The sequence below is a fragment of the Lindgomyces ingoldianus genome, assembly GCF_010093535.1.
Source record: "Lindgomyces ingoldianus strain ATCC 200398 unplaced genomic scaffold BDR25scaffold_10, whole genome shotgun sequence".
NCBI lineage: Eukaryota > Fungi > Ascomycota > Dothideomycetes > Pleosporales > Lindgomycetaceae > Lindgomyces > Lindgomyces ingoldianus.
The window spans coordinates 319,221-343,673 of record NW_022985171.1 but is presented as its reverse complement, the minus strand read 5'-3'; the positions used below and the strand labels follow the sequence as shown (position 1 = coordinate 343,673).

Genomic DNA, 24,453 nt, shown 5'->3' with positions numbered 1-24,453 from the left:
ACTGACTATCCTCTCCCTGACGTCAACTAGCCGAATTTGCTGAAGAAAGCTTGGCCATTTGCTGGCTAGAAGCGCTTTAGTGAGTCTGTCCGCAAGCATCTCGCTAGAGGGGACATGGACAACCTTAATTATTTGTCAAGAGACTTCCTGTCAGAGCTAGTGGTTATGGATGTTGACATGTTGGAGCTTAGTTTAAAGTTGAGATATCTCTTTGTTTACTAGTTAGATTGTCTGCTTGTTGTTGCACTAGATTGTAATAGTTAAATTAGGCAGCTTAACCTGCAGTTTGTTAAGAAGCATTCTTGTAAACATAGCTTCCTTAGCAACTTAGAACAGTGCAAGTAATTCTGCTTTTGTTGTTAACATTATAACTATATCTTATTTGTTTGCTTGCTATGCAATCTATCTGCTAAATAGTTAAATAACATAGCCCTAAGAGCTCTTCTTATCTAGTGTATTGTCTATAAATAACGCATTACTTGCTACTACAAGGTAGTCTTCTCCTCCTAATTAGAGTGCGTACGTCTGTGTCGCATGTAGGTACAGGATGACTCGATCAGCTGCATCCTGATGGTCAGATGCGGGATTCGTGAGAAACTGTGCGAGGCGTGATGTGGCAAAGGCGATGTCTAGTCTTGTAGTAACTGCTGCAAAGAGCAGAGATCTAATCTTCTGCTAATATTAATTTACTTCTAATAGGGTTGCAAAACTAGATTGCGGCATAAGTTTAATCCTACTTATAGGTGTAGCGTGCTGCAGGTCCTTTCTGTTAGCTAGCCTAGCTATCTTGTTAATATATAATGCCTGTAACAGCTAAATTATTTATTACTGTTAATCTCTAATAATCTTAACTCCTAGGAACTATTATAGGTCCTTGCCTTCTGTTAGGGTATACTTCTCTTGTAACTAGTCTACTACACGCTGTGCATCTGCTTTAGAGCCTTTCTTGTGCGCAACAATAAGGTTGTCTACATAGAAGAAGACAAATATTCTAGCTTTAGTTATGCAGCAGGGTTTATGTAGAACAGCTAAAAACCTAAGGCCTTTAAGAGTTATTATAAAATAGTGTTACTAGAGTAGAGAAGAAATTTATAGGCTATATAGTGCCTTTTAAAGCTTTAGTATTGTACCTAGTTTCTAATAGCCTCTTAGCATCTGCATGTAGATATCACGGTTAATTGCTGCATGTACAAACGCGTTAGTTATGTTGTATTGTTTAAGCTCTAGGTTAAAGCGTGCAGATATTACTATTAGCATTTAAAATAAGCGTCCTGCTAGGGTGGCAGTGTAGGTATCTTATGTAGTAATGTTTCTCTGTTAATTGCTGTAAACTACTAGTTGCGCCTTACATCTTTGTAATCTATAGTGCTTGTTAAGCTTGTAGGTGTACACCCACATATAATCTAGAATCTGCTGTCTAGCTGCCTTAATTAGCTTTGTCTAGACCTCTGTCTAGGATTTTATTGTCTAATAACTGTCTAGGTGCGTTCTTTCTGCTGCCTTAAACATCTTATGTAGAGGGTGCTCCTCTAGTTGCTTTTAAGTTAATAGTAGAGGTAGCAGCTAGCTTTTATAAGGTGTCTTTCTTTTAAATAGCATTTTTATTAATGCTGCTTTATCTAGCGTCTTGCTGCTATGCTTTCCTACACTTCTAGATCTTATGCTAGCTATAAAGGCTGTAGCCTATAGTATAGTCTTTAGTAACTTTATTTAGCTTAGCTTTAGTGCTGCTCTAGCTATTAACTGCATAAGCAATGCTGCAGGTAGCAGAGTGTTTAGAGGAGACAGATAGTTATCTCTAATCTTCCTTTCTTAATAGTAGCCTAGTAGGTCTACTTTGTTAAAATTTAATATATTATCTACAGTGTTGTCTTTATAGAATAACTTTATCTTTAGCTAATAACTAGGTGTTAGAAGCTTAATTATTTTAATGTATATAGTAATTTTTTTTACTATGTTATGCATAAGGTTATCTATTAGGTCTTTAGGCTTACTGCTAAAGATTAAGTGTTTATTAAAAATAATGTTGCGTGTACAGATTACTTTTACTAGCAGTAGTATCTATACGCAGTAGATGTTTAATAATTAGTACCTAACTAGATATCTAATCTACGCCTTTAGGTCTAGCCTCTATAGCTTAGATTTATTCTAATGCGTGTTATTAGTTATTATAAATGCTTTACAGCTATAGGCTCTTAGATGTGTAAAGCTTAGCTTTTAAATTAATGTAACAACTTTATTATTTAGAGCTGCTTATATAAAGAAGATCTTGTATAGTGTCTTCTAGTTGTTAGCATAGTTTAGCGTCTAATTGTATAGGTATACGCTGGCTCTAGTGATGTATAGCTATACGTCTTATAGTAGGTTAGCATCTAGTTGCATAGCCTGTGACTTCTCCTTGTTCACACCCTTTAAGTGTTTAGCTTCTCTGTTCTAGGCTTATATATCTAGTGCTAAAGGCTTAACAGTTATTCTCTGCAATGCTAGCTAGTGTTCTACTTCTAGTTTTACTATTGTAATCTTGTTGTTAGCTTTAATAACTTTTATAGTAATGTTATAATAGTTCTTTAGAAAGAAGATAAAGATTATAAAAGCTTTAATAATTAATTTAGTAGGCCTGTTATTCTTAAAGTAGAGGTCCTACTAGAGGCTAGAATACTTATTAGTAATTAGCATTTAACTCTACTTTTTTATAATGCTCTGTGCTTTGTATGCATAGAAATTAATTAATAGTCTCTTGCTAGGTCTGCTATTGCTAATTTGCAGTGCGCAGCTAATTTATTATTGTATCTTAGCTCTGCTACATAAGTTACATTAGACTGTTGTAATTCCTTTAATTTACACCCTCTTAGCTTACTATACAAGGTGTTAAAGTGTAGCTAGTCTAAGGTGTTCTAGACGCTTATGCTATAGCTCTGCTAATACCTTTTATAGACTATGTTTAGTTCTTGTGTTAATTATGTGTGTATAATATAAGCCCTCCTGTAGTAGATAGTACTCTAACACTTATTAGCTATAGATCTTTATAAGATCTTTAATTATTGTCCTGTCTAGAGCCTTTAAAGCAGTTAGCTCTGCTTATGTGTCCTACTAGATTCCTTTCTATCGCAGTAGGCAGAACAAGACTAGGTTGCACAGCAGGTCTAAGCACAGTGCAGCATTATAAAGTATAAGACTGTATGCTTAACTATATGTTCTATACTTACTTTTTAGGCTTAGTGTAATTAATCTGTAGCTTTAAATTTATATGCAAGAGTTTCTAGACTAGATAAAGTCTTCTAGTGTTAGTAGATAATAGTTGTAGATCTAATTAAAATTATTTATAATATAGCATGTTAAGCCTAAGTTAAGGATAAATAATTCTCTTAGCAGATATCTATTCTAGTTTAAATTAACTATAGCTAGCAATGTAGCTGCCTTAACTCTTAATACTTTCTAGCTTTTAAGTTAGTCTTCTTGTATCTCTAGCGTAGGTGTATGTAAACTCTTTAGAATTAGTATTCTTAAATTATGTCTACACTGCCCTCTTAGTAGGCCTTAAAATTCTAAGTTGTGCTTGCGCTTTAATGCTACAAGCTCTTTAACTCTTTTATTTAGCATTTACTAGTCTAGTGCTCTGTCTAGATAGACATAGAAGCAGTCCTTTAGTGCATAGATGTGTCTGCATGCAGGACATTTAGTGCCTCTTGTTTTAGCAGGTTTCTAGCTTAAAGATAACTTCTTATTATCTTCTTAATAACATTAATGTTAAGGTTTACTTTATTTTCTTAATGTTGCAACTTCTGCACTACAGGCGTCCCTGTTTGTGCCCTAGGTAGTTTTTCTACTTTTAGTAAAGTATAACAAGTTATCTGTTGTAAAGGCAGCTTTATGCTTTCCTATATATATTAGATAATTTAACATTATATGTTCTTAGAAGCGCTTTATTATTTCTTTTTAATTTATGTTTAGTGCAAACTGTCTGCTTTTCTAAAAGGTTATAGACTAATAAGGGGTGACTTTATTTATAGCAGTTAGAAAGTCCTTTGCTATAGCATTAAACTGTGTTGTTTCTAGAACATTTTGTGTCTCCGCTTCTGTGGCAGCGTAGTCATACTCTGCTAGCCATAGGTCCCATATGCTCGCGTTTCTTAGCAGCTTTAGGGATGCATTGTATTAGTCGCGCGCGCGTTCTTGTTTAAATTAGTTGTTAACACCTACTGTAGCTTTAAGGTTTGTAATCCACTGTCTAAGTAGTTAATCTAGGGAACAGCATGTACGCTGCAGATGCGGGCTGACTGTTGACTAGATAAAGACAATAATCTGTTAGAAGCTTAATTACTCTCTTTTATAATTATGTCTGTTACTCTTGTACTTGTTAGCCTTAATCTTGTAGTATTTAATGGCTTCTTTAAAGGCTCTAACACCGCTTGTTAATAGCTTGTTCAGGTGCGTAGGCGTTTTGACGTTGGAGGCTGGTGAAAACTCAGCTATTAGCAGCATCTCTAGAGCTCTTGGTTTGGAGATCATTTGGATGGTCAACTTAGGATCCACTTGCGGCCAGATGCCGTGCGCTACACATCTTAATTGCAGCTGCATCATCCAGGCTCTGTAGTCGGTGTGGTCTCGAAGGACGACTGTCGCGTCTCGAGGAGGCTGGGTGGCCATTTTGTATCAATGGAGGCACTGAGACTCTTAATTGTTAGATTAAAGCACTGTTTCTAGGCTTTCTAAGATGAATAATGGGTTTAGATATGATGTATAGGATGATTAATTAATTGTATTAATTGTGTTTTATTTATTAATCCTTTTTCTGCTCTACTTGTGTTGCTCGGCTTTTTGTTCTGCTGATCTGAGTCCCTCGCGCACTAGCCCTATGCGCGACCAGCTTGCAACATGCTGCAATTTGCTGCAATTTGCTGCAACATGCTGTAAAATGCAGCAATTTGCAGCAACATACTGTTCGAGCTTATTGCTCGTACTATGTAGCAGCTTTCGTCAAACGTTCCTCCTGTCTTGACAGTAGGTGCGCATATCTGACAAACGCATGCGCAACAACAATATGTAATATCTTTGCAACACAACGTATAGAAAGCCTATACTAAAGGGGATCTATTCTTTACTATGTAAGGCCGAGATGGCGCTTACGTGCGACGGGAATATATACTATTCTGTACGCAAGATCAACTGTTAGTTGATTATTCGCACCTTTTTGGTTGTATTAGCGCAGTGGTACATAGCTCCGTCCTTACATACTATATTTAATCTTACTTTCAAGTAGGTAAAAGGTAAATAACACGCTATAGTAGTATATAACACGTTAAAATTAACAATACACTGCTAATATATAAGAAAACACTTGTAATATAGCTATAAAGTAAAATTATAACAATTTATTAAGTAAAAAAGAAGGTAATTATTAAAAGTATTTTAGCTTTGCTTTACATAGTATACTACTATTAAAAGTGTTTATATAAAATAATATACTTATTAGTAAGATTTAAGTTAATACCTTTATTAAGTATACACTTAAATAAAAAAAAATATTAAAACTGCTTATATAATTAGTAAACTGTTTATAAATACTTAGCGCTTACCTAGCGCTAGTTGAAACTTATTTTAAGTATAAAAAATAGTATTAACATGTTTTATAAGCAAGTAGACTATCTAAGTAAACTAATAAACTCTACTAAAACACCTACGCAGCAATATAGCGTAACACTATAATGATTTTTTATACTTTAACTATATATAATAGCATACTATTCTGCTGCACAGGCGTTTGGGCAGTGTTTACTAGTCCGCTCACTTGGGTGGTCCACTCTCTTATGAAACACGTTAATCTAATTATCATATAGTAAAGTTAAAAACTACGCTAAAACTAGGATGAAACTGACAACAACAGTCCTTTGTATGGCAGAGCTTCTGACAGTGTTCACAAGAAGAGCCTTTGCTAGCACTTTTCTTGCTTTGTCGTTTCTGGCTTCGATTACAAGTCTTCTTTATAAAGTTGGCCAAATCACAGACATCGTACTACTCTTCAGACTTATCCTCTTATGGAAGATTGCTCACAACGTTCACCAGATCCAGAAATGTGTTCTGCTCATTGATCTTGTGAAAGCTACTTCATTCGATTCCTGGCTAGGTAGGGTAGTGTTTCGCAACGCGGTTAACATAAACTCTGATCTTTTTTTTTTTGGAGCCATTCCATTCTGCTCTAACTCATTGAGAATTCTTTGGTAGTCCATGCAGAAATCACAACGGCTTGAACCGTCAAAGTAACTTTTCTTCCCCTCGGTATACAGTGATATTTCGTAGACAATCCCGGCCTCTCTGTATTGCTGTAGAAACACTCACATGTCCTTTGCTTACAGAAGGTTCGTATGCAAGGAAGCTTACTGCAACCAAGAAAGACGAGAATGTAGCAAATATTTCCGCTGAATCGGCATTCATACAACGAACCTGGACCGAGAATGATGCAATTGACTGTATTTCAAGGACTACAAAGTCTTCCATGATTTGGCTAGCTCGCAAGTCAGTCTGACTTACACTTCACCGCGCTCACCGCCGATCGTTACTGCTTTTGTCTAGGTCAAACGTCTCTGTACTTATTCTTTTCAAAACGTTTCTCGTCATTACCCTCGTCCCCAAACTCCTTGGCAGAGTTCACCCGGCCAGCACTATCCCTTGCCATCATTGTCTTCCTCCGGCTCACCCAGGATAGAGTTATCGCATTTATGATGCAGCGAGCTTGCGCAACTCATTCTTTAGAATCTTCCCCGTCACACTCTTCGGAATAGCGTCAATGAACCGAATATCGCATGAATTGACTTTATAGCGGGTAAGGCGGTGACAAAGTTGCTGCTTCAGCTCCTCGGCGGTGACGGATGTGTTGGCACGTACGACAAACGCTATTGGATGCTCTCCGGAGCCTTGATTGTGACCGGAACCGATAACTCCAGCATCCCTCACGTCAGACAATGCCATAAATGCATCCTCGAGCTCTGGAGGAGCTACCTAAAAATGCAAGGGCGAGATGTTAGCCATTTTCGGACACATATATATGCTTACGGCTCTCGCCCGCAGTCTCATACCTGGAAGCCATTGACTTTGAATATGTCTTTCTCGCGGTCCACCACGTACACTTTCCCATCCTTCACATAGCCAATGTCTCCTGTTTTCAGCCAGTAGTGATCTTTATCTTGGAACGCTCGTTTGGTCGCTTCCTCGTTATGCCAGTAGCACGACATGCCATAGGGGCTGTGGGCATACATTTCGCCGGCCTCCTGGCCGTTTGGCAATGTATGGCGAGCTGTGCTCAACTCGATCCTACAACCAGGCAATAAGCGACCAATAGAGGAAGTGCCATCGTTCTCAGGATACTTGAAAGTTGTCATCCAGCCGCACTCCATCATGCCCCAGACTTGAGTGACTAGCGGAGCGTTGGACTGATCAAAAAGCTTGAGAAATTTGGCTCTCAACTCTGGTACAAGCGCTGCCCCACCGGTATAGACTGTGCGAAGTGACTGGAGCTGCTTTTGCGCTTCAGGCGTGTTGTTTATAAGCCTGACCATCATTGGTGGCGGCGCGAAAGTCTCTGTAATATCGAACTCCTGGATCTTTTGAGGATATAGGACATCGTCATAGCGTTTCATGAAATACGATGGAACGCCGAGTCGAAGAGCATTGATGATCTAAAGCGTCAATAAGAAGCAGAGTCGACGAGGGAAAATGACCTACCATCTCTGGTGCCGAAAGGCCGTGGAATATGGGAGTGCAATAAAGGCGCCGCACTTGGTAAGGTTTGGGATGTTCTTCTATCGCGGCACTCTCAAGCACCATAGCCTGTTGTGTGCGTGCGGCCATCTTCGGTCGACCAGTAGTACCTGACGTCGATGCGAGAGTAGAGACCGATTGGAGGTCAATATCGCGGATTGTAGCATACAGGCTCTCTACATTTGACTTTCTTTGGAGATCGTGCAGAGTTCGAAACTCCTGAGGTGAGGCGCTACTTCCACCACGCCTTTCGAACAAGATATCAGTGAAGATAATAATTTCTGCCGAGCCTGCAGCGGCGCGCACAGTTTCAAGATGGTCCTCTTTAGTAATCACATACTTGGTGTCAGAAACTCGAATGTGATGCTCCAGCTCAGGGATAGTATATGCAGTGTTTGTACCTGTCCAGCGGCATGATGAGCCGTAGATAGCAAGCACTAAGACCGGGTAAAGGATGTCGTTTGCGAGGTGGAGGCACACGGTTGTGTTCTTCTCGAATATACCAGTGAGAGAAGCAATAAGCTCAATAGCCTTGTTCTTGGATATAGACCGTGGTGGGTCAGACTCGCAAGCATCTATCAGTACTGGCTTCGTCGGGTCGTACTGACCAGACAGCGCCCACTCAACGATACTACAGCAGTCTGGCTGGAGTTCTCTTGTGAGCTGTGTGGCCATGGCGTGTACTAGTAGGTTAGGTGCAGGCGCGACGGCATGTAGATGTACGTGCAGGATTTATTGGAGGCCTGGCAAATGTAGGCTGGTTAGTAATTCTGTTGCCCAAAGAGGACATCAAGCGACAACGAGATCGCGTCGCGCAGATGATATCGAAGGGGTACGGTTACTTACAGCTTTGCAGACTTGGAGCTTGAAAGTTAAAAAACTCGAGGGGGCAAGTAAGCACAGCACGAAGCGCAATAAATCCGTTCTAGCCTCACTTTCTCGGTTCCAAGATCGCGGCGAACGCGTAGGAAAGAAAATGGTGCAAATAAGCTTGTTGATAGTCGGCCGTGTGCACCCAACACTATTTCTGTCACCACTGGCACCAGCATGACATGCTCTAACTTCAGCCGAAAATAATAGAGTTACCGTACTCTGCGCTAATACTAGATATGCATGTAAGCTTTTACGTCCAACGAGGCATTGTAAGCTCTTACCTCTAATAACTATGTATTGTAAGCTCTTACGGTTACCGATAAGCACGTATGCGCTTCCCAAACTTCAGCAACGCTTACGTGCTTAACAGGCAGTTATATGCGCTACTGAAAGTTCAAGGCCGTCTTCTTGGAATGCCTTGTTTCGTCTCCCTTGAGCCTGGCAACCTTCGTTAACTTTATAGTATTAGAAGCGAAATAAAGGCGGTCGTTATCAAGATTTCAAAAGGGCGAAATCGTTTTCTTAAGAATTAATCCCCACTACGTCCTTCTACTGTTGAGGGTTCTGGACTGTCTTGTTTAAACGACTCGGTTCAAAATGGCAAGCGTCACGGCGTCCTGGAATGTGTTGTTTCGACAAATCGGCTTATTTATAACGGCATGTATAAACAGTCTCAAGCCGCTACTATCACAGTTGTTTAAGACGCAGCAGCAATCAAGATGTTCGGACAATTTTGTGTACCAAATCTCTAGGAATGACGAAGCATTCAGGGACCATGTCAAATACTTTGCTTTCAAATTTGACAATGTCTTGGACTCGGATCTGATACAGAGCTCTCTGAAGGGGCTTCTTGAAATCGACCATTGGCGCAAGCTCGGCGGCCGGATAAAGTTGAATGTGAGGAAATTGATTCGATCTCTGAATTGCGATTATGCGTTTTGACCGTTGGTTAGGAAAATGGTCGAATCACGCTGCACGTACCAAAGAATTTCGACTCGCAGAACCCAGCATTTGCCTTCCATCATGAAAAGTACAATATGGCGGTTTCTGGCCACACTATCGCTGCGAAGTTTCCCCCAATCAAGCAAACTCAACAATCAATAGTTTATCCAAACGACGACTTCCTAGCAACTTTCGCGCGGATAGAACGGGCACCTAAGAGTATTCATGAGTTCATCAAGTCTGGGAGTCCGGTACTAAGCGTACTGGTTTCATCCTTTACGGACGCAACAATTGTTGGGCTTTGCTGGCCACATATACTCATGGACGGTATCGGATTTAGCGAGTTTTTACACAACTGGTCGCTCGTTTTAGCTGGCAAAGAGGACAAAGTCACTACGCCAATAGATATAAATTGCGACCCAATGTGGGAGATGGCTGATCCGGCACGTTTCGATATCAAAGAGGACTGGGCTTTTAGTCGACATCAGCTTCAAGGAGTCGATCTTCTCAGGTTTCAACTGCGGTATTTATGGAACGCAATTTTTCGTCCACCGCCTGAACGACGCATGCTTATGATCTCAAATGATGCTTTCCATCGACTTGTGGACAACACAAGACTGGAGCTGAAGAAATGGACCGAGGAGCAAGGCGAATCACAACTACCTTTTATTAGCGAAGGTGATATCTTGACTGGCTGGATAATGAAAGCTGCGAACAAGCATAAGACCTCGCGCACATCACGACCTATAATCCTCGGTCAAGCGTTCAATCTCCGACCATATTTACAAGAGCAAGTCATTAACCCTCCCGAAATCGTACAAGCGAATGTTGATCGCAAAGGAGTCTACATATCAAACATGGTGTCTGCAGTCTATACACTTCTACCGCGGGGATTTTTACAAGATGAACCGGTCTTTCAAATTGCCCTTGAACAGCGGAAGGCAATACAGCAACAAACAACGGAGAATCAAGTACTAGGGTTATTGCGACACCACAGAGAGACCTTCCAACGGACTGGTAAATATCAACCAATTTTCGGCACGCACGACAGCGATCTATATTTTGTGACAAATGCGATAAAGCTTCAGCTTCAGCATATGATCGATCTCTCGCCAGCGATAGTCCAAGATTCAGAAGAAGGAGATAGTAAGGATATGATTCGCAGTAAAATTTCTTCATATGTGTCTGGGTTTCAAAACCCTAATGCTGTGTTCCCTGGGATTATTATTCTGAAAGGAAAAGATCAATTCGGGAACGTATGGATGAATCCTACGTTACATCGAGATTGCTGGAAAGGTGTAGAAGAAGAGATCCAGAAACTGTAAATATCAATGGAATCCATGGTTTAGTTGTGTGCACCTTCTTGGCATATCCACGCAGCCAAGTGGGGTCTGTACCTGCTTCGCGACTCAGATCGTCTTCAGCAGGATCAGACATGTCAGCAAGGAAAGCTCACGGTCAGAGAAAAGCGCTATCCCTGTTTATGACGCGTTAAACCTATACAGAAAGGTAACCAACCCAAGTAGGTAATTAATCAAGTCAAGTTGGACCTTGAAAACGCTACAAACTTGAAATCGTTGAAAGTGGCCCTATCAGGCGGATCACCGTTCCCCCGTCAGTGGCGAATCGATTGGCGAAAGAAACGAATATCGAGCGGGATCATTGCAATGGTTACGCCTTCAACGCGAAAAAGGCCCCGAAAGAGGAGATTGCGAGAGGAGATTGCAACAGCCGCCGAGGCTGCGAAGCAGAGAGACAAGGCTGCTGCAGAGGGGGACTACAGAAGTCTTACCCTTTCAGACGCAAGAATCTGTCTGTTATTCTTCTTCCTGTTGCGGTCCGCTTTCTTCGACACCGGAAACATCGCCTCGATCTCCTCTTTCTCACTGGACGCAGTTTACCAGTTACTTCTCATCCTCGATCCCTTCAGTCAAGCGGCTCTTCTCATCTTCGAGACCATGACTCCTTTCGCCTCAGTCTCTGCCAATCTTGGATTTCTAACCAAGAGGTTGAAACTTCAAGGCCGGAGTCGTTCGGCGTCGTCATGGGCATCAGTGACTGCGCTTCTCCTAGGAAGTAAGAGATGGGGAGATGGCCGGAGATCGGAGAGAGTATTAGCATGTTTATTATTATTGCTTCTGCTTTGTGTTGTTTTGTTGCGGGGTCGGAGGCCTTTCCAGAGATGTGTTTGTTAGAGGTTGAGTTTCAAGACGATGTGTGGAGTGAAAGTGGGACGAAAGTGGGGAGTAATGGGACGATAAATGGGAAACCGCCGGGTGTGATGAAGGATAGGTAGGCGATCGCGGCTGCTGTACTTGATATCAATAATGTACGGAAGAGATAGATGTTACAAGTCTAGCCTGGTAGACGGGAGCACGGATATGCTTCTTGTCTTTGCGTCATTCAGGAGTGGTGATGAGCATTGACCGTCATGGTTGTACCGACTTGAGACTGAACAAGCTAAATCCCAGAATCAAGCAGCAAAGAGACCAGACAGCGCCAAATTCTCCTAGGCGCTGGCGAAAATGAGTTGCTTTGGTACCTGTTCGAGAGCCTTCAGATCGAAGAGCAATGTGACCAGGCTTGGGATACTGCACCAGCAGTCAACTCCGCCAAGACCTTGCCACCAACCCTGAGCAATGTTGAGCGAAAGGTCGATCATCAGCAGGAGAGGAACTTTGCATCATGGTGTTTGCTAAAAGACATGGGTCGCATTCCGTGAGCTGCATCGCGAGACATGGCCTGAGCACAAACAGGGATATTAGAGCCTTGCCACCGCGAGCATGTTGACGGGGACAGCGCTGGGTATGCTGAGACGTGCGACCTCTGCTTTCAGTCAACTGTACCCGGACCTGGGGCCATACCCACCCGCTGCGCTCGGTGCGCAGAAGTAGAGCGCTAAAAAGAGTCTATTAAGCCACTCGAAAATCCCAGTGAGGGGAGGAAATTGGTAATTGCTTCCGCCTTGTAAAGCCCACAAGCTTCTCCTCCCAATAGCGGGCGGCCTGATGTTCCTTCTCAGCCGGGTTTGGACACGAATGAATGCTGCTCCTCCGCTGCCCGACGATGCTGATTCGTGGATCTCCGCCACTGATGAAGCGACGTACTTGTTTCACGATTTTACTGGATTCTTCAAACACCTCTTCCCGGTCTTTTTGTGCATTGAACTAGCAACATGGTGTATTATGCCTGGGCTAGTTACTTAGATTAGCAATATGAGGTATAGTCTAGAATCACCACGATTGTAGCTCATCATGGGCTTGCATCTGTACATTGAATTCCTAATATTATGGAAGACATAGTGGGACTGTTGCATCAGAATTATGGCGAGCGGCACAGGAAGCCTGTTGCCATTCTGAAAGAGAACAAGGTGGACCGCAAGGCCTACGGTAGATACTGTGGCTCGTTGGATGCCGATGTGGAACGCGTCTACGACATTGCCGCTGCAGAGGTCGAGCGTAACCGGTAGACTGCGATAGTGGGCAGACAACAAGCAAGTGCTACTGTCGACAACGATGTATGCTTCGCCGACATATCGTGGAGACATCTCCGTGCTCTAGAAGGCGAACTTCTGCACAGACAGAATATCAAATTGCACATTCTCATCAGCAAAACTAATATTAATGGCTTGGTCCTCCTGAGGCTCACCCACCTCTACAAAGCCGCGCTGAAGCCCTCCTCACAATGGCCCGATGTGGACGGGCCGTGAGGACAATGGCGTTTGTTGAGAGGGAGGCTTAGTAATATGAGAAGCTTAATCTAACTAATCGACGAGCAGCCGGCCGATCCTCCAAACCGATCTTGGTGTCGTTTTCAACGAGGAGGTACGTAGCTAAATACTCAAGGCCATTCTCAGGATTTCATGGCGCATTAATTAACGGTAAATCTACCCACCGGCGTCTAACATACTGCTCAACACGCATTCGCCGCCCTGGTTTCAGATTTGGCTATTGACGATCCATCTCAGCAATCCAACGCCGTTCTTGAACAGATCGATCTGGACTAGCGTTTTCTTACCCAGGCTTGACATGCGGAGACCATTGATGCTTCGTTTACAACCAGAAGTTTGGATTGATTGGAGGGGCTGGTGGCAGAGTGTGTCTTCGTTCTGATTAAGAATAGGATGTGATTGAAACTAGGAGCAGAAAGAGAAAGATACCAGGAAAGAAAAAATCTTTTAATCCGTATGGTACCTTCAATCAAGCCAAGGCACTCGTAATCGATGAAGAACCTGGTCACATTGGCTGGAAGGTCTGTGCTGGCATCTTCAACAAAGTGCCTGTTGCTGATGTGGATCGCCTTGCTAGCCACCGGACCGCCGTTCATGGTGATTACTCGTCTGAGATCAAGGCTGGATTCGCTTGAACTGAGAATGTTTGCCAACTCTGAACTGAGGCTAGCGGCTGACACATAATGTGCTCCCAATGTCCGGTACTAGATCTGCGGAGATGTCGGAGGTTAAGCGAACATCCGTTCGAGAGGGCGATGCATCGGCAGGGTTGGCATCCGAAACGCCTCTCATAGGCCGCTTAAAGGTAATACATGCTCCCTCAGAGGCCTAGAAGCGACCATTGCGCCAGTCTGCAATCCTGCAGGAGCAGCTGAACTACCTACTTGCAGCAGTGATCGCAACTTCGAAACCGACTCTCGAGCCCGTCCAGTCAGATTGCGGGTTCTTATCGGCTGCCATGCGTCGTTGATGCTGGATCGGCGGGTACACCCGCATGCGTGTACTAAAAAAAATAAAATATTATTATTCATTGAGCACGAAGGAAGCCGGCTATGTAGCTTGGTGAGAGGGATGTGGAAGTCAGTTGTTGCCGCTCGTCACACTTAAAACGTTCACACTTAAAACGTTCACATCAACGCAATAAACAAGGCACAACTTCCTGATCCTTAGAATTGATAGGGTCACGTTTACGCTATTTAACAATTTAGATGTTGTAAGTATGGAGCCCAAGTTGCGCGCAGGGAAGCCTAGTCTAGTCATTGCGATTTAACCCCATTTCAAGTTCTTCGGAATCAAGTATGCTTGAGCAGGACTCCAGCAGTCCGACCGCCCAGGAGCGGCGCCGTGAGCAGAATCGCCTGGCGCAACGACGATTTCGACGTGAGCTACTTCACAAAGTTTATCCCTACCATTCCTTGTGCTAACTTTGCGTCTTTGTGTCAGAACGGCACAATCTATGCGGAACAAAAAGGACCACAGAGGCTGCCCGAGGCTCCCGTGACACAAATTCGGAGGAAGAGCAAGGGACACGATCCCGCAATCGTTCAATGATAGAGAAAGCCTCTACCTCGGATTTTAGTTATGCGACTGACAGCAATACCAACAGCGGTTCCAATGTCAGCCAAGGCGCGGATATCTTCCCTTTTCACGACCCTATGAATTTCGGTGACAGCCTGAATACCTGTACTATTCCAGATATGGCATCAACTCTTGTTTCTACAATCCCACGACCAGAGTCGCAAGACACAATCGAGGCGCTGCTGCAACGTTTTGGATGTGACAATCCACGCCTCTTGCTGGAGCCTCGTCTGGTGGAGACGAACTCTGCCAGACTAGACACACCGCTTCACATGGCCGTACGAAGAGGTTCTGTGAAGATTGTGGAGCTGCTCTTGCAGCACGGCGCCGATTGCAATGCCAGAGACGCGCAGAGTATGACGCCGTTGGCTCATGCTATTATCGGGAACCACGAGAGTGTGGCCGACATGCTGTTGTCACGTGGCGCACAAGTGCTGGCCATGGACGATCAGCAACGATCTGCGCTCCATCTGGCCGTAATGCATCGTCGCGAACGGCTCTTGAGGACTTTGGTCTGTCATTGCGGAAGGAACAGTAGCGTGCTTGATGAGTGCGACATGGATGGAAAGACGCCTTTGCACATTGCAATCAGCATGGATCTCGACTCGGCAGTTGAGGTCCTATGCGAAGCCGGTGCGAATGTGCAGCTGCAGCCAGTGGTGCGCTCCACTCTCGCAGCATGATGAATGCACGTGTACAGGAATGGAAGCATAGTGCTAGAGCAAGATTGACCCACGCGGGCCAGCTCTTAAATAACGTAGTTCATAGAGTACTTGGACACCTGGGGAAGTCGGGCATCAGGACGACGTAATGCTTGCTATTGTAAACCGTACTGAGTTCGAGGCGCGCGTACGTGCTTATGGGTAGCCGTAGACGTAAAGAGTCTGCAATGCATGGTTAGATGCAAGAGCTTACACTGCATGGTTAGATACAAGAGCTTATAATCCATAGTTGAATATTAAGGTGCTGACAATGCATCGTTAGATATAAGATCTTATAATCCATAGTTGGATATTAAGGTGCTGACAATGCATCGTTAGATATAAGATCTTATAATCCATAGTCGGATATAAAGCTGACAATGCATCACTAGGCGCTAAAGATTATTATGCATGGTCAGCGCAGCGCAAAGTACTGTAGCTCTATTCTTTTCAGCTAAGGTTAGTATATGTTACGTCGAGGCTAATAGTAAAAAAAACGATAGTACTATGCTGAATGGGATAACATTTGCAACTCCACGGTGCTTTTTGTTGCACTTTAGCATGAATGCCTTTGCCTCTTTCACATTTTAATCATTTCTAGTAACTCTAACATTGCTAAAATCATGTCAACTGCAATTGCGATCAGCACTGTTGCACCAGCCACTAATAGTGTAAACAGTGAGCAAGCAAAATCGCACATCACCAACAGATATGAAGCCATCGATCTTGCTACGGCCTTGAAGACTCAGGAGAGGTATCAAGAAGAGAGAAAAAAGCGGCTCAGGCCTGACGGCCTTGATCAATACGTCAATCTAGGGGATACTGAAGAGCCAAGTTATAAACGCTTCCTAAGGGATCCTTGGGACAACGGATCAACTGCATCTCTGACGCTGAAAGACAATGCCCACTTCAAGTTTGTCATCCTGGGTGCTGGCATAGGGGGGCTTTTGTTCGCTGTACGGTTGGTTGGTGCTGGATTTCAACCAGAAGATATTGTCATCGTCGATGCCGCTGCAGGATTTGGTGGTACCTGGTACTGGAATCGGTACCCTGGTGTGATGTGCGATGTCGAGAGTTACATATACATGCCACTGCTGGAAGAGACGGGATACATGCCCAAGCACAAATACGCCTATGGGGAGGAGCTTCGTGAACACGCGAATCGTGTTGCGCGACAATGGTCTTTGGAGAACCGAGCCATGTTCCGCACCCTCATCACTCAATGCACCTGGGATGATAATACCGCAGAGTGGGCTGTCAAAATGACCCAGAAAGCCTTCTCGGCAGACACAACGACGGCAAGCGTGCGTGCCGACTTTGTCATGCTGGTCCCAGGACTGCTGAACCGTCCGAAGCTGCCAAAACTCCCCGGCTTGGGAAATTTCCAGGGTCAGAGCTTCATAACCTCACGTTGGGACTACAACGTCACGGGCGGCAACCAAGAAGCCCCAGAGATGCGTCAGCTGCAAGATAAGAGGGTTGGTATCATAGGCACAGGGGCCTCTGCTGTCCAAGCGGTGCCACACCTGGCCAGGTGGAGCAAAGAACTCCTAGTATTTCAAAGAACGCCAGCAGCAGTTGACGTTCGAGGCCAGAAGGCAACTGATGAGGAGGAGTGGAGACAGAAGATTTGCACGGGACCGGGCTGGCAGATGGCTCGTAGTCGTAACTTTGCATCCTTCCTAGCCAACACACAGCCACCGGAGCCCGTGGACCTGGTATCGGATAGCTGGACAAGCTTTCCCTCATTCAGCGTTCTGACGGGTGGGGCCAAAACAATAGGCATAGATGAAATTCCTGATCATGTCGCCAACTTGCATCGATTGGACATGCCTCGCGCGGAGAGGATACGAGCCAGGGTTGGCGAGGTAGTCAGCGACCAAGAGATTGCCGAGAAACTCAAGGCATGGTACCCAGGGTGGTGTAAGCGACCGGGGTTCCACGACGAGTACCTCCAAGCTTTCAATCTGCCCAACGTCCAACTCGTAGATACGAATGGCAAGGGCATCGAGAGACTGACCGAGGCGGGCGTTATGGCGAATGGTAGAACTTATCACGTGGACGTGCTCATCTGGTCAACGGGCTTTGAGCTCGGTGTGCTTGGCAGTCCAGGCTCTCGCTGCGGCGTCCAAGTAATCGGGCGAGCAGGCTTGGACATGGAGGACAAATGGGCTAAAGGAGTTGCCACATTACATGCTGTCTGCACCAACGGCTTCCCTAACATGTTCTTCGCGGGCGCGAACCAAGCGGGTGCATCGCCTAACTATACACCAACTCTGGAAACCTTTGCTCAGCACATTGCTAAGATCATCTCAGAAAGTACTCGGCGGATTGGCGAGGCTCAACCGGCTGCCAAGGTGGTCATTGAGGCAACGCAAGAAGCAGAACAAGCCTGGTCAAGGCGCGTCATAGCTGGGGCTCCGACCCTAGCGCCCATGGCCGGATGCACGCCTTCGTACTACAATGCCGAAGCATCTTTAGATAACATGTCGAGAGAAGAACAGATGCTTGCGGCGCCGGCAGGGCCCTGGCCGGCAGGGCTGAACAGTTTCATGGATGTCCTAGAGGACTGGAGGAGCCGGGATGGCGAGCTTGAAGGGTTGCACATATCAGGGGTACAGGTAGACTAGATTGGCTCATTAGCTACTTAGGTGTGAAGAAAAGAACTCTCTCTAGTTGACCAGACACAGCTCGTACTCTGTACAAAGCTTATCTATTATATGCAAAAATCGGGAAATTTCTTAGCGTTCCTCGGATCTTTTTTTCCCTCACCAAAATTGCATAGCCAATAGGCTTGTTTGTCCTGGTATCTCCATCTGCTTCGGATCAAATCCTTAAACAGAGCTTTGCCATCTTTATTGCTAATTTTAAAAGGTCTTCTAAGCTTTATGGTAGGTGGCTTACAGACGCTGCCATAAGCCTTAAGATAGTTCTCTACATTGTGAACTGTGTAGAGAGAACAACCCTCACAATTAGCAATTGCAATTCTAGACCATCTAAGCGGAAGAAACTAACAGATGTTTATACAAACGCGATCATCAAGCCCTTAGGTGCTTAGTTTAAGATATTAGGGTGATCAGGGCCGGCTAGGAAGGATGGAGGCGCTATAAGCGCGATACATTGCGAACAAACGCGTTGTTACTCCTAAAAAAGTTAGTATAGGCGCTTCTCTATACAAACTAAAGGCTTCAACCTACCTGGGGCTGATCTAATTGTTATTTGTTGATATATCAGGAATTCTATTAAGATTCTAATCTCCCATGCAATTTTAGTGGGGGAAAAAAAGATCCGAGGAACGCTAAGAAATTTCCCGATTTTTGCACATAATAGATGATGTGTCCAGAAGCTTCTCGTGCTATCGACAGCAATTCTCAACCCGTTCTGTTCAAGTGAAACTGCTACTATTGCGATGTTCACCTTGTTGTTGACTCAAATCACTGCAAATCCTCAGGGAGAGGAATTCCACCAGCAACACCGTCCTTTCCGCTTCTATCCCCAAGCTTGTCCTGTGCTATCTTATTGCCTAGGTCTGACCAGCGGCTACTTCGCTGCAGTTGCAGCCATACATCTCCCCAAACCTTCACTGTCGCATACATTTCCGAATGCGGTGCTGGCGTGTCCGGCCCAACCTCAGCAAGAGTAACGTCAAAGTTAAGGAGCAACTGTTTTTCCCACTATTGTCAGCGTCTTTGCATTCATGCTGCTGGGTAATAGTTTAATGGACAAGGACTCACCGAAAGTGGTCCCTTGTAGAGCTCCATCATGGCAAAAGGCTTGCCCAGACAGACACGCGCGCCATATCCCCAAGCGAGATTGTATTTCTCGTATACTTTGGCAGCCGCTGGGTCGACGAGCCATCGGTCTGGGTAAAATTCCTCAGCATCGTCTCCGTATAGATTCGCGTCCCGATGAGCAATCCATGGATTCATGGCTACTTCGGTGCCAATTGGGACCTGGCGGCCATTGAGGATCAGCTCCGGGTCACCTGGACAAACCACGCGAGGGAGAAGAGTGGCGCCGCTGGGGTTCAGTCGAAGTGCTTCTTTTATGCAAGCGGCATAGAATGGAAGATGCTGGGACACCTCAGTATACGTCGGAACTGGGTAGCTCAGCTTGCCAGCTACAACGGCATCCTGGATTTCGTCCATGAGGCGCTTGAAAATAGCTGGCCGCGAGAGTACCGAGGCCATGAAGGCTGTTGATGCGCTGCCAAAACCATCCGAACCAGCCCCGAGAATCACAAAGATCTCCGAGATGATTGTATCGTCGGAGAGATGGTCGCCATCGGGTGTACGAGCGTCCATAAAACTGCGACGTGCCAAGTCAGTGCTTGCCAACAGGTCGCCCAGCCATATATAACAACTGGTAAAACGAAAGGGAGCTATTTACTCACGATTGTAAAAGATCATACGCCTTCTCTCCTTTCTGGGCCTTTTGGCCGTGCTCCCTGATGCGCCTGCTGCGCTCAGCTAGAATAGCTCCAGCCTTCTCCATGACGACAGCGAAGCCTAGTTGCTGTTCCGTGCGGACGACCAGCCACTTCTTCAGCCAAGAGTTGAGCAGCGTTTCAGTGAGGGGATATACGCGACCTGCCACACCAAAGATGAGCATGCCAATACGAAAACCCTCGATGAGACCGCCAACGTCGGAGCCAGATTTGACGAAGCCAAGAGGATTCCTAAAACCCAAGTCGGTGATGGTGTCATATGCCAGATAATGAGACCAGTGCGAAAAGTCCACCGGCTTTTTCTGCCCTGCAAATCTTTCATCTATGCTACTAACCCAGTGCAAGATGTGCTTGTCAAGAAGAGGCTCCATTTTTTGAATATTCGCGAGAGCATATGGAGCGCCGATAAGGCGGCGATGCGCCGCGTGAGCGCCTGGCTCTCGAAGCAGGATACTGTTACTTTTACCAACGTAGCCTTGCAAGTAAAATCGGGATTTGGTGTCCCGACGGTGGAAGATGGTAGGCATAGCCTTGCTATCCGCGATGAGTAACATGGTAGGTGTGACGCGGATTACTGGGCCTTGGATTAAAGGTTGGCATTGATTTCTTTCTTTAAAAAGAGAACAGGCTTGGTGTTTACATACCATGCTTCTTGATGAGCGCCCATTGTGTGTGCAACTCAGTGCCCCAAAAATGGTGCCATGCCAGCCAAAGCCGTGTGACACTGGCGAACCAAGGCCCTGGATAGTGTCTTAAAGGATGAAAGTAACGATAGTGCACAATCCGCCAAATAATGTCCACTATAGCGACACATGTTAGGCTGAATAAGGCACATAGTATGAGGTCCTGAGTCTTGAAAGAACTTAGCAGACTGTGAGTAACCGAAGTCGTAGCGACCATGATGAAGTTTGGACTGAATTTCCCTTAAGAGCGTTTGATATAACGTGGAGTTGTTACTGTAAGTCAAGGGGAAGGGACAGTGCAAGAGAGTAAGCGAAGACAGACTTCAGACTCTATATTCAACAAGTCTCATTAATACTTTGTACCTTTTCGGCGGCCAACAAGGTCTGCCTTGCGCTATGTAGTGAAGACTTAGATTACTAGCTTAAACTTTAGCATTAGTCAGCATAAGTTTAACGCTTACATTTTATAAGGCTTATGCTTATCGCACATTAGTGCCTGCAGGCCAGCAGCACTGACATATGGCCTAGAAATGAAAGATGACAACGTATATAAGATAATCACCACGTAGGAGCCAATAATTGCACTTAATAAGGTATTATAGAAGAAAAAGACGCACCGAGACTAGCAACTCTTGTCTGTGATACAACCTTATTAGCATTCTATGCTGCTCTTTCCTACCTAGCTTTACAACCAACTGTGATACTCGCATGTTAATACGCTTGGTTTCAACTATTTTCAGTCTTCGCTATTGCTTGCTGGTTCATCTTCAAAGCAATCATGACAACATACGCGGCATTAGTGCCCCACGATATTGTCAAACAGTCGGGTACCTTGACTAGATTTCCAACGGCGGTCCATCGTGATCACGCTCTATGCCTGGAAGCAGCACACAAGATTCGAGATGACTTTGTATCCAAGGTTGATGTGGACTTGAATGCTAAGACTATAGGTGAATATCCTGTACTAGGCTCGGTTCACGTGGTTGCATTTACAATACCAGAGTGCTTGCCTGAAAGACTGGCACTCATGACGAGGTTTACCGACTTTACTATAATGAATGACGGTAAGCCTGCAAACATGATTTCAAATATATTGAGTTAACAATTACCAGACTACTATGACGCTGTTGATGTCAAAAGAGTGACTGCATTCAATGCGGAGCTCCAGCGTTCGCTACAAGGTCCCAACAATTCGATTAGCGACGGAACAAACGTAGCGATCAAAACAAAGCAGTTTCAAGCCAGCATTTTAGTCGAGATGATGACTATGGACCGCGACTTAGCTATGGACGTCATGACCACTTATAGTAATGGCCTACAGATAGCAACATCTCCCCCTTCCGGTATCTCTTCTATAGAAGAGTATCTCCCCATTCGGCTGGTGAACTGCGGCCTCGAGTAAGATGATGACAGACCTTTGCTGTGTAACACATGCGGCTAATTTACAATAGTGTGTTTCAAGACATGTCGTGTTTTGGTATAGGGATTCGTCTCACGCAGGCGGAAAAAACAAAGTTGTCCGAGATCGCCAATACCGCGCTGTATACGGCGGCACTCATCAACGACTGCCATAGCTGGCCGAAAGAGCTGAAACATCACCTTGACACACAAGGCTCAGAAATCCCGTTCAATGCGGTCTGCATCTTAATGCGGCAGTATAAATGCTCAGACACCGAAGCTATAGAGAGACTTCGAGAAAAATACGTGGAACTTCAGGAGCAACACTTGTTCCTGGTCAGAAAGCTAGAGCAGAGTGAGGGAGTCATCTCTGACGCTCATCGCAAATACATCATGGCAGCTCAGTATGCGGCTTCAGGTTCAGAATTCTGGAGTATCTTTGCTCCTCGCTACCCAACCAAGGAGGAGTTGAAACAACCAGAGTGTCTGCTGGTGGATGACATCTTCCAATGGAAACATGCGTTGACCAATGGCCATCAGGAAGATCATTCTGCGCTACCTTTCAGCGGGGCCGTTGCAACAAATGGCGTCAAGTTGTCTCAAGTCAATGGAGCTGTAGCTTCAGGAATACCATCAGCTGAAGTGATCGATCACAATGTGAATGGAGTCGATGAATCGACACATGAAAATGGCTACATTGGCAACACAAACATGCCATGCAATGGTACTCAACATCTGTTGAAAACCCCTTCTGATGATGTGAGCATCAGCGCATTCTCCTTCATTGAATGAATTCTGACTCTGTAGATAGGCTGTTAGAGCTCCTTACAACTACATTAATACCCTTCCTTCGAAAAAGATCAGGGAGACCTTCATCGACGCCCTCGACTCTTGGCTAGAAGTCCCAGCCGCATCTTCATCATCCATTAAATCTATTGTTGGCATGCTCCATCATTCATCTCTCATGCTTGACGACATCGAGGACAACTCAATGCTGCGTAGGGGAAATCCTACCGCTCATACTTTGTTTGGCACAGCACAAACAATAAACTCGGCCAACTACATTTTTGTGTGTGCTTTTGAGGAACTCCAGCAGCTTCAGAGCCCAAACACTGTGGAGATCTTTATAGAGGAGTTGAAGAACCTACATTGTGGACAGGCTCTGGACTTGCATTGGAAATATCATTCTCACGTGCCCACTGTCGAAGAGTACATGACGATGGTTGATCATAAGACGGGGGGTCTCTTTCGATTGTGTGTTCGGCTGATGCAAGGTGAATCTAGCAGGAAGAGCGAACATATTGATGCAGACCGATTTGTCACATTACTTGGGCGTTATTTCCAAATTCGCGATGATTACCAAAACCTCATGTCAGACGAAGTGAGACTACATACTCGACTGTGTGGCGAAACACAGCTAACGTGCAACAGTACGCTAGTCAAAAGGGGTTTTGCGAGGACCTGGATGAGGGCAAGATTTCCTTACCGCTCATCCACTGTCTCACCGGCTCTGATCCCGAACAGACTATGATCAAGGGCATATTACAGCACAAAGGCGTTGGAGAGATGTCGATGGGATTGAAAAGGCTGATCTTGGGGAAAATGAGAAAAGGAGGAGCCCTCGACTTTACTTTCTCGCTGCTTCAGGACATGCAAGAGGATATACTCAAAGAGTTGAAGTTGCTCGAAGCTGAATTCGGGTCTGAGAACCCCATCCTCGAATTGGTGCTAAGAAGGCTATGGGTGTAAGGATTTATCCAGCTATAGACAGTGTGTCCAACCGTTAGTTACGGAGCCTTTTGGAGGTTGTATAGTACAGTTACGGAAGAGTCGGCTGTTACTAACTAACTGTACGGAGGAGATGACGTCGGTGTACGGTTCGGATACAGTAACTGAAGTATTATGAAGTAATTGCGCTAAAGCTAAAGACTATACCTAATTAGGAAGTTATAATACCCCTTATAAGATCTACAGTTGTTAATCTTACTAGTAACAGCAATGTTATGTAACTAATTCCTCTATTATTAACGCTAATAGTTAATTCCTCCTTATTATAATAGTCTTCTTAGCCTATAAGAAGCACTGCTCGCACTCACATAAAGTTGCTAGGATTAATAGGAAATTAAGGGCAATGTTAATCTTAAAGGCAATTCTGACGTTATAGCGGGCATTATTTAGGTGCTCCTTAGCCCGGGTATCTTGCATATGCTTTAAAGGAGTTGCTTCACGCGAGGACGGCCTAGATGGGCCAGGTGAGGCCATGCGGGCCTTCTCTAAGCGTCGGGATGAGGCAGCATGATATATCTGGGTGGCAGAACGGCTGGATGAGGCATGTGAGGATGAGGC

The 24,453-nt window shown here is 44.8% G+C and overlaps 7 protein-coding genes across 7 annotated transcripts; 4 read left to right on the top strand and 3 right to left on the bottom strand.

Moving 5' to 3' along the window:
• Positions 1–6,714: 6,714 nt before the first annotated feature.
• BDR25DRAFT_220033 (acetyl-CoA synthetase-like protein) lies at positions 6,715–8,430 on the bottom strand (the record flags this gene model as incomplete). The annotated part of the gene is made up of 3 exons (XM_033684988.1): positions 6,715–6,996; positions 7,074–7,673; positions 7,720–8,430. The coding sequence occupies 3 exons, from the start codon at positions 8,428–8,430 to the stop codon at positions 6,715–6,717; spliced, it is 1,593 nt and encodes a 530-aa protein (XP_033549534.1).
• A 963-nt stretch (positions 8,431–9,393) lies between these two features.
• Positions 9,394–10,889, top strand: BDR25DRAFT_201709 (uncharacterized protein; the record flags this gene model as incomplete). The annotated part of the gene is made up of 2 exons (XM_033684395.1): positions 9,394–9,525; positions 9,582–10,889. Coding segments are annotated over 2 exons (1,440 nt in total), but the record flags the coding sequence as incomplete, so codon positions are not given.
• A 1,036-nt stretch (positions 10,890–11,925) lies between these two features.
• Positions 11,926–14,560, bottom strand: BDR25DRAFT_353010 (uncharacterized protein; the record flags this gene model as incomplete). The annotated part of the gene is made up of 15 exons (XM_033695088.1): positions 11,926–11,962; positions 12,016–12,161; positions 12,198–12,380; positions 12,412–12,441; positions 12,492–12,721; positions 12,808–13,126; positions 13,169–13,248; positions 13,343–13,421; positions 13,461–13,517; positions 13,547–13,552; positions 13,588–14,004; positions 14,039–14,098; positions 14,140–14,272; positions 14,339–14,393; positions 14,419–14,560. 15 exons carry the CDS (start codon positions 14,558–14,560, stop codon positions 11,926–11,928), a joined length of 1,974 nt encoding a protein of 657 aa, XP_033549532.1.
• A 578-nt stretch (positions 14,561–15,138) lies between these two features.
• Positions 15,139–15,399, top strand: BDR25DRAFT_172897 (ankyrin; the record flags this gene model as incomplete). Its single annotated transcript, XM_033684148.1, has 1 exon — positions 15,139–15,399. A coding segment is annotated over one exon (261 nt), but the record flags the coding sequence as incomplete, so codon positions are not given.
• Positions 15,400–16,202: 803 nt separating this feature from the next.
• BDR25DRAFT_220035 (FAD/NAD(P)-binding domain-containing protein) lies at positions 16,203–18,209 on the top strand (the record flags this gene model as incomplete). The annotated part of the gene is made up of 1 exon (XM_033684989.1): positions 16,203–18,209. One exon carries the CDS (start codon positions 16,203–16,205, stop codon positions 18,207–18,209), a length of 2,007 nt encoding a protein of 668 aa, XP_033549530.1.
• An 804-nt stretch (positions 18,210–19,013) lies between these two features.
• On the bottom strand, positions 19,014–20,926 carry BDR25DRAFT_365824 (putative P450 monooxygenase; the record flags this gene model as incomplete). The annotated part of the gene is made up of 4 exons (XM_033696920.1): positions 19,014–19,241; positions 19,314–19,887; positions 19,973–20,632; positions 20,667–20,926. 4 exons carry the CDS (start codon positions 20,924–20,926, stop codon positions 19,014–19,016), a joined length of 1,722 nt encoding a protein of 573 aa, XP_033549529.1.
• Positions 20,927–22,500: 1,574 nt separating this feature from the next.
• BDR25DRAFT_365816 (geranylgeranyl pyrophosphate synthase) lies at positions 22,501–23,856 on the top strand (the record flags this gene model as incomplete). Its single annotated transcript, XM_033696919.1, has 3 exons — positions 22,501–22,764; positions 22,919–23,488; positions 23,539–23,856. 3 exons carry the CDS (start codon positions 22,501–22,503, stop codon positions 23,854–23,856), a joined length of 1,152 nt encoding a protein of 383 aa, XP_033549528.1.
• Positions 23,857–24,453: the final 597 nt, after the last annotated feature.